Below are 9,469 nucleotides of genomic sequence, written 5' to 3'. Positions count from 1 at the left end.
TAACAATATTATGTAACAATATCATGATGTAAACCACTTATTCTCATGTTATCATATAAATACCATGTGGTGCTGAGAGCCCGCTTCCTGCCTGGCATTTGAACGTGATGTACATGTATTGCAGCAATATACTGGTTAGTACAATTTCAAAAGAGCTAAGAAGTGTCAATTTAACGAAAACTAGAGGAAGATTATACTCTTCTAACTAACGACATTGACAAGAACATTAAATATATTTGTGACTAGATAAGCTTTATTCGAATGCCTGCATAAAAATAAGCTGATGTCAAACAGGAAGAGGTTTTTCCAAAGGCTTAAAATTTATTAAACAGGCTGGGTGTGGTGGCTCACGCCTGTAATCCCAGCACTTTGGGAGGCTGAGGCGGGTGGATCACTTGAGGTCAGGAGTTCAAGACCAGCCTGGCCAACATGGTGAAACTTTGTCTCTACAAAAATACAAAAATTAGCCAGGCATGATGGTGGATGCCTGTAATACCAGCTACTAGGGAGGCTGAGACAGGAGAATCATTTGAACCCAAGAGGCAGAGGTTACCGTGAGCTGAGATCGTGCTATTGCACTCCAGCCTGGGCGACAGAAAGAGACTCCGTCTCAGGAAAAAAAAAAAAGTATTAAACAATAGAACTTTGTGCATCTCTTTACTCTGTCTCTGACCTCAGTTGACTGACACATCATTGTTAGTAGTCTGCCCTCACTAATCATTTTCACCACATACTTTTCACTTTGGGCGACACTTCTCATGTCTCTGGAAATCTTTTAAATTGCTTTCAGTTACAACAGAAGGGCAAGGTTTTCATCTGGTCATACTCTACTCCATCAGAAGCAAAACCACCTCCCTTAATTATCTTGTTTAAATTGTGGTTGTTTGCAAACAAAGAACTTATTGTTAACGTACAAAAAGTATAGTATAATCTCTATGCTATAACAGTAAGTCCATTTTCATTAAATAATTATTTTGATTTTTATTATCTCTCTACAAAGATACTACGAAAATACCTGTAAAAGCATCGAAACGGTACTTTAAAATCCTGAACTGATAAGATACATCTTCTATGATTTACAAGAGTAAAATGTTAAATTCTACAAGTTAGAATTTCTGAATTGATTTTGACAGGAATTTACTGGAAGGAACCAGAACATCAAAGCTTACAGATTTTCTATTCATCCCCAATTAAGTTTCTGAAAAGCTACACGTGTTGACAAGCACAGTCCACTCAGTTACTTGATGCTGCCACTAATGGTGAGACTACTCTGAAGGGCAGAGGTCTATATGCTGGAAATACCCAGCCTTCCAGGCAACTGCTCAAAGTGTTCTCCTCTTATTTTTTCCCTTATGTGTCAAATAGAAGTACAAATGTACACATAGTAAAAAATGTAAATACTACAGAAAGATCTAAAATAATAAGTACATATCCTTTTTCCCATTCCACAGCAAATCTGATGTTTTCAAAATCCTCAAATAGTCACATGAGTAACTCACAAACTAAAGTCAACCTTGGAGTCTCTTTATCTGAAAATTATTTTCAGGCCTTTGGAATGGTGTTGATTGTCTCATATATTACCTCTGTTACAGAGGAAAGTCACGCAGTCTTCTTCTCAAAAAAAAAAAAAAAAAAAGTTTAAAGCAACATGCACATACTGTTCAGAGACAGCAAAGTCCAGACAGCATCGCAGAGTCCATTGGATCTAATCATGGCTCCAGAGAGTCCCTGGTATCATCCCTGAAATTAAGGAAGCACACTTACTAACAAGCCATTTTCAAAAGTAAGAAAACTTTCTCTTAATCAAAAAAGAGAAAGTTTTCTCTTAATCAAAATGAGGTCATTTGATTCTTATAATCTCAACACTTTGGGAGGCCAAGGCAGGAGTTGCAGCGAGCCACGACGGCACCACTGGTGACAGAGTGAGACCCTGTTTCATAAAAATAAAACAACAACAATAACAACCAAAAGAAACTGGTCATAATAGAAGGATATCTTTTATCTAAGATTGTACAAAAGGGCACAAGCCACATAGTCCCAGGCAGTCAAAACTAGATCAAACCTTTACTAGAGAACAAAGGGAAGGTGAGGTGGCAAGGGACTAAGGATGGAGAAAGGGAATTCCTTGAGAAATTCCAGCCCTAGTCATGAGAAAGCAGGTGCGCTTACCCCCTGGCTGAGCAGGAAAGACTGACAGAAACACTGGGCGCAGGAGCTCAGCCGAGTCCCGCCTCAATGCCCCGGATCCTCCGGGCCAGTTGCACATCCTTTGGGAAGAGAGTAACTCGGCCGGCATGTAAGGTGAGGAGATAGGCATCTTCAAAGAGATGAACTAGAAATGCTTCTGCTGCCTGGAGACAGAAAGAGAAAAAAAGATGGACATAGATGAAGGGGCATAGGCTGCTTTTTCTTGCAGACCCGCTAAACTTAATCTCTGAGGGCACAAAGGACTGTAGGAAACTGTTCACAGAATGAGACCGAACTTTGCCAGGGAATTCTGCTATCACCACACAGAATCCAGCCTCCAAACCCTCAGGGGTTACCTTGTTGTTCTTTTCCAGGAGGTCAGATTCAGCATGTGACACTCCAGTCAGCCTTGGAGAATTCTAGGCTGCCTCTTTCTCCCACTCAGCCCTCACCCAATTGTGCCTTGGTGCCTTCTTACCTCTTGTAGGGCCAATAGGGCCTGGGCTTGCCAATTGAAGTCCACACCACGAGTGAATTTAACACATATTTCTCTTGCCTGTGAAGGAGTGGGGATGGGGAGGAGTAGGAGTAGGGAGTAACAGAAGAGAGATTCAAGGGACAATGATGCTCTCCATGAGTTCCAGTGAATCCCCCTTTCCATTATGTTTTCCTGGCCCTTAATCTTAGGACCCAATTAGGAGCAGGTGTTGACTCCTGGGAGCTTAGGAACTGGCGGATCTCTTACTGGTGATGGGGAAATCACCAGTAACTGGGTGATGGGAAGCAATCTCCCAGGATAGGAAAAGGGATCCAAGGGTGGACAAATGAGAGAGTTCCTATTTATATAGTCAAAAACTACAGTTTTAAAAAGGTAGTAGGGGTTAGAAATCAATTCCATAAAGAAGTACAAGGTGCTCTTGGAGGGCTCATGTTTTCAGAAAAGATTCCCCTACCAGCTTACAGAAGAGATCCCTTGGTCATTTAGGTAAGAGACAGTAGGGTCCCTAATATCTGGGAAAATTTTTAAAAGGAGGGTGGTATAGGGGTTGGTGGGAAGCTCCCAGAGCTCACCAGGCGGCTGAAGGGGTACTTCCTTATCAAGAGGTGTGTGCTCTTCTGAAGCTTTCGGATCTCCTTTAGCCAAGCTTGTCTCCGCCGACCATGTTGACGGGAGGAAGGGCCTGAGCAAAAGAAAGGTAAGTTCAGTGGAAAATAGGTGATGCCTCGCAGCTTGGCTGAGTCAGGTAAGCTATCAAATCACTAAACTATATCTATGTGCCTACACTCCACAGAGCAGGGATTTTTGTCTTTTTATTAGGTTGGTGCAAAAGTCACTGCAGTTATGGCAAAAACCACAATTACTTTTGCATCAACCTGATATATAGTTATTTTGCTGCTATCTTCAGCAACTAGAAAACGGCAAATAGGTGCTAAATAAATATTTTGTTAAATGAATGAGTGAATGATCCTCTGCATTTGATTTTAAATGCTAATTCTTCCATGAAGCCTTTCCCGAATCCTGATCCCTTCCAAACAGATGGGTGACCGTCCTCCTCTGGGCTTTGCAGGACTTTGTACAAGTCTTAGATCTTTCTCACCTAGATTGGAAGCTCAATTATTTTGTTTTTAGATTTCTTATTTGTTTTTTACAGCTGGAAAGAATCTGAGGGACTAGTACAATTCTCTTGTCTTGATTATCCTGAGGCTCAGTGAGGTGAAGACAGTTGGTCAGCCCTCATTAGTGGCCAAGCTGAGACCTGTGTAAAGAATGGCCTAACTCAGTGCCAGTGTCAGGCACCTGGGCTGTGGAGTCAGAGTCTTTGGCTCAAATCCTGGTTCCAACAAGAACAAAAAAGAAAATAACCTTAAAAATATTCCCAAAAATAGAAATCAAAAAAGACAAATTCTCTAATCAGAAATTAAAAACCCATGAATATAAAAACCAGTTTCTTCTAACTAACCCTGTGTTGAAGAGGAAACTTAATTGAAATTAGACTATTTAGAAATGAATAACAATAAAAAGCCCATACCCCAAAATCTATGAGATACAGCCAAAATAGCACTAGAGGAAAATGCATAGCCTTAAAGTGTACCTATTAGAAAACAAGAAATTAAAAGATATCTGAGCTAAGCATTCAAATTAAGTATTAGAGAGTTATTAAAGTAAACCACAACAAGATAGAACAAAAGAAATATTAGATAATAAGTTAGTGAAAATGAAAGTTAAAGAAAAAACAGCACAGTTGCTCCATAATTACAACCAAGGACCAAGATGAGTGAACCTCTGATAAGTTGAACAAACAAACAAAATACAAAAATAACATTTTGAAGGATAAAATTGTTTCAGAAATGTTATTCAAGATCCAGCCAAGGAAAGAGACTCTACACCAAGTTCAACAGAAGGCATTTAATACAATAAACTAATCACAAAGTGTTAGAAGAGCTGCAAGAGCAAGTGGGGAAGGTGAGACAATCCAGAGACGGCCTGTGCCAGGCAGCCGGCAGAGAAGATCATCCCTGGGTGAGGCTAGGGAACATAAGCCAATGAAACAGGGCAGTGTCCAGGAGACTGGTGACATTTAAAAGAGGGAGGACCCATACCCAGGAGACAAGCTACTGACACCTCCCTCCCTCCCCACCACCAGTTGGCAATCCAGTCACTGGAGGCAGTCTTTAATAAACAGACATAGGGCTGGGTGCGGTGGCTCATGCCTGTAATCCAGCACTTTGGAAGGCCGAGGTGGGTGAATCACCTGAGGTCAGGAGTTCGAGACCAGCCTGACTAACATGGAGAAACCCATCTCTACTAAAAATACAAAAATTAGCTGGGCGGGGTGGCGGGCACCTGTAATCCCAGCTACTTGGAAGGCTGAGGCAGGAGAATCGCCTGAACCCAGGAGGTGGAGGCTGCAGTGGGCTGAGCTTGCATCATTGTACTCCAGCCTGGGCAACAAGAGCAAGACTCCGTCACAAACAAAAATAAATAAATAAAATAAAAAAATAAACAAGACATAGCATTCACAGAAAATGTGAAGATGAACACAACTAAAGATCACCCAACAATTTAAGAAGGCCAATACCATGAAAGAAAGGAACCAAACTCAACAAACAAAATAACCAATACCAGACGAAATTGAGTTAATAGAGAAAAGAGATAGAAACCTCGAGAGAAAAATGGATAATAATCTCAGAGAGGTAACAGAGATATGAAATCCATGAACCAAGGACAAGTGGTTCTGAAAAGTAACCAATTAGAGAGATCATGGAAAAGAACTGGGATCAAAAATTTAGTAGTTGGGTCTTGAAATGCCAACATGAAGAGATGGAATTTAATCCTAACATAAGCAGCAGCCAGGGAAGAGTTTTAAGCAGAATAGAGATGTTGAAGGTCACTCCAGCTGCTGTGTAAGGAAAGAAGTGGAAAGGGACAGAGTGGAAGTGGATTAGCAGCTGATTAGGGGGCTCTCACAGTTGCTCTTGAGAGATGCTGGTGGCTTGGACTAGGGTAGTGGGAGCAGAGATGGTGGAAATGGAGTGATTAAGGAGCAGTTTGGAAGTAGAATTATCTGGACCTGCATTTGTATTGGAGATGGTGGTCTCCCAGGCTTGTGGTTTCAACAACTGGGTGGGTAGTTGTGCCATTTACTGAAATAGGCAAACTGAGGATGAAGGAGCTGGAGGGGAGTAACCAGAAGTTCAGTTTTGGGTGTGTTAAGTTTAACATAACCACGAGCCTTCAGATAGAAAGGCAGTTAGATATAGGTATCTGGGGTTAGAGGAGAGATCCAGGTATACATAAATTTGAGAGCTGTCAATGTAAATCTCGGTGGGATTTAGAGCCACTGAGGAGATGAGACCATCTAGGGAGGGGGTAGAAAGGAAAAGAATGTCAAGGAAGTCCAACATCAAGGAGCGGAGGGAGGCAGCACAAGCAGTAAAGAACACTAAGCAGAACTGCCAGAGTGCACAGTGGCATGGAAGCCAAGGGAACAGAACGCTTCAAGGAGAAAGAGGCCCACTGCGTCAAATGCTTCTGAGACACAGTAAGAACACAGACCCGCCTACTGGATTTGGCACTACAAAAGGTGCTGGTGACCCTGACAGGAGTAGTTCAAGCAAATTAGAAGTGGGATACTGGTTGTGGGGAGTCAGATTGGAGTGGGTTGTAGGGTCACTAGGAAGTGAGGAATCAGACGCAATGTATGTGGACCTAACAAGTCTGGCTATTTTAAAAGGAGAGCTATGAAGGGAAATAGAGAGAAATGGGAGGTATAGGGAAGTGAGAATGTGGGGTCAAGGAAACACCCCTGCCCTTTCTCTTAAGATCATAAATATGGTTGGGAGCGGTGGCTCACACCTGTAATCCCAGCACTCTGGGAGGCCAAGGCAGGCGGATCACTTGAGGTTGGCAGTTGGAGACCAGCCTGACCAACATGGTGAAACCCCATCTCTACTAAAAATACAAAATTAGCCAGATGTGGTGGCGCATGCCTGTAATTCTAGCTACTCGGAAGGCTGAGGCAGGAGAATCACTTGAACCCAAGATGTGGAGGTTGCGGTAAGCCGAGATCACCGTTGCTCTCTAGACTGGGCAACAAGAGGGAAACTCTGCCTCAAAAAAAAAAAAAAAAAAAAAAAAAAGATCATAAATGCTAGAGCACATGTGCCAATGCCAGTGTTAAGTGTCTGGATTTATCTAAGCACAGGTAGAAAGCTCCTTTGTAGGTGAAAGAAGGATATGACCAAGACCCCATGTAGAAGGAGGAAGAGCTTTGATAGGAAGGGGGACACCTAGTCAAGGCCATCATTGGCTAAGAGTAGGGGGAATGGAGCTGTAGGAAGTCGAGGAAGGAGAAAAAGGTATGAAATAGTCATGGGGAGAATGGAAAAGCAAGAATTCCAGACAAAGGGCAGGCACGATGGCTTTTCTTTGTAGAGACAAAACAATTTGTCTCTACAAAAAAGCTTTAAAAATAGTCAAGCATGGTGGTGCACGTGTCATCCTAGCTATTCGGGAGGCTGAAGCAAGAGGATTGCATGAGCCCAGGAGGTCAAGGCCGCAATGAGCCAAGATAGCACCACTGCACTACAGCCTGGACGACAGAGTGAGACTCCGTCTCTAAAACTGAAGAAAGAATACCAGACAAAGGTGGTAGGACTGCCAAGAAGTGTTGACTGCCCATTTGAGATAACCTTCCATTTGATCAGGAGTAGAAGGATGCTTCTACCTTGGAAAGCAACAGCAAACATCATACTTCATATTCCTGTTAAAATTACAAATAAGACAAAGATGGCCAAAACACCACTCTTAGTGAGTCTCAGGGCCTTACTAATACCATACAATAAGAAATAAAATGTTTAGAGACGAAAATGGAAGATTCTAAAGTTATATGCAGATGACATAATAGTCTACTTAAAAATTTCAATTGAAGCAACTAAAAGAGACTAGGATGAACGAGAAGTCAGCAAGTTGGCTGGATGCAAAGGTTAAATGCTTGTGTTTTGGGAAAGAAAAAAAATCCCATCCGCAACAGCAACATCTAGAAACAACCTACTCCAGCCGCAACATGGCAAAACCCCATCTCTACTAAAAATACAAAAAATTAGCCGGCATGGTGGCATATGCCTGTAGTTCCAGCTACTCGGGAAGCTGAGGTGGGAGAATCACCTGAGCCTGGGAAGTTGAGGCTGCAGTGAGCCCTGATGGCATCACTGCACTCCAGCCTGGGCGATGGGTCTCAAAAAAACACAAAAAACCAAAAAGCCTATAGGCACAGTGGCTCATGCCTGTAATCCCAGCACTTTGGGAGGCCCAGGCAGGAGGATCACTTGAGGATCACCAGGAGTTTGAGACCAGCCTGGGTAACATAGGGAGACCGAGTCTCTACAAAAAACAATGAAACAGACAAACTCTACAATACACTTCCCATCTTCTTCCTAGCTATGTAGCAAGAGTTAAGAGATAAGTAAAGCAGCTGTTGCCACCGTGTACCACACAGGCATCTGCCTCCTCCTGCCCTTGGGTCTCCCATCCACCAGCCTACCACACAGACAATGAAGACACAGACCTTGGCCCCTCTTTCCCCGGACACAAGCTCTGGAACGCAACAGCGTGAGCAGCGCAGAAGGCCTCGGTTCGAGGCCTAACAGCCTGTCCCGGAAGGGAAAAAAAAACCTGAAAGACACCTCCTAAGAGGACTCCTGTTTGAAATCGTCACCGAAAGTAGTCAATACTTGTGCAATCTAAAAATGCACAAACACAGAGGATTGGAAATCCCATGTCCGCCAGAACAAGTTGTGTGACTCTGCTCAAGCTCCCTGGCTTGTGCCTTGGCTTTCTCATTAGCTGTAAAATGGGCACGATATAAAGCTGAGATAACGCACGAACAGTGGGACGCAATGCCTGGTCGGCGGTGGGCGCTGGGTAACCGCTAGTCCTAACAAGAAGACGGCGTTAGGAGCCAAGCGGCTGCGCCGGTCCCTTCCCGCTTTCGGAACCGCTTGCTCCAGTCCCTCGCAGGGCTGCCACCGCCCGTGCCCGGAGCGGATGCCAGACGGCGGAACCGCGTTGTCCCCCAGCAGGGAAGGCCACGGGATCGGGATTCGGAAGATCCGGGCTCCGCCTGCGAGCCTCGGTTTTCTCCTCTACGAGATGCGGCCGCGGCCAGTTACCTAAGGAGGGGCCCCGCCGGGAGGGGCCGGGGGTCGGGCTCGGGCTGCGCCTCCTCGGGGCCTCGGGCTTGCGGCTCCGGCGGCGCGGGCCCATGGCACGCCGCGGAGGGTGCCGGCGCCCGGCCCCACGGCTTCTGCTCGGGCGGCCGGGTCCGGGGGCGAAAGGCTGACTTCTGGGGAGCCCAGAGAGCGCTGGGCCGCGAGCCTCACAGTAGCCGGTGCTTGGCCGCAGTCCGCGCCGCTCGTGTTCAAATCGATCGCTCCGCCCACTTCACCGCCGGCGTTTTTTAAAACCCGAATCCAGCGACTTCCAGTGGCTGACTCTGGAACGCCCCTTACGTAGAGCGACTGCAGGTAGGGCCAATGAGAGTATGAACAAATAGCGGCGATGATAGGAGGATAGGGGCGACTGATGGTAAAATCAACCAATAGACACCTAAAGAAGTAAGAGGGGGCGGGAAATTCTCCTGTCCCTGCTTGCCAATCTGGGTGCTGGTGTTTGCCGGACCGTACTGACGTCCTCAGGTGCCCTCGAGTCAAAACACCGAAGCTCAGTTCGGAACGTAGATGGTGTGTTTGTAGCACGTGCTTTTCTAGACAAGTCACTTTC

The 9,469-nt window shown here is 44.9% G+C and overlaps 1 protein-coding gene across 2 annotated transcripts; it reads right to left on the bottom strand.

The window, feature by feature from the left end:
- Positions 1–955: 955 nt before the first annotated feature.
- On the bottom strand, positions 956–9,161 carry CENPA (centromere protein A). Of its 2 annotated transcripts, XM_025354584.1 has the most exons (5): positions 8,860–9,161; positions 3,259–3,368; positions 2,666–2,743; positions 2,170–2,351; positions 956–1,740 (listed from the first exon to the last, which is right to left on the bottom strand). In XM_025354584.1, the coding sequence occupies exons 1-4, from the start codon at positions 8,951–8,953 to the stop codon at positions 2,217–2,219; spliced, it is 417 nt and encodes a 138-aa protein (XP_025210369.1). In that variant the 5' UTR covers positions 8,954–9,161; the 3' UTR covers positions 956–1,740; positions 2,170–2,216. The 2 variants fall into 2 exon arrangements, with proteins under 2 accessions (XP_025210369.1, XP_025210370.1); XM_025354585.1 differs by lacking the exon at positions 2,666–2,743 and having other exon boundaries at positions 8,860–9,128.
- Between the last annotated feature and the right edge of the window lie 308 nt (positions 9,162–9,469).

The sequence above is a fragment of the Theropithecus gelada genome, chromosome 13, assembly GCF_003255815.1.
Source record: "Theropithecus gelada isolate Dixy chromosome 13, Tgel_1.0, whole genome shotgun sequence".
Classification (NCBI taxonomy): Eukaryota; Metazoa; Chordata; class Mammalia; order Primates; family Cercopithecidae; genus Theropithecus; species Theropithecus gelada.
Note: the sequence above shows the minus strand (reverse complement) of the source record. Positions and strands in the feature narration are given on the sequence as shown.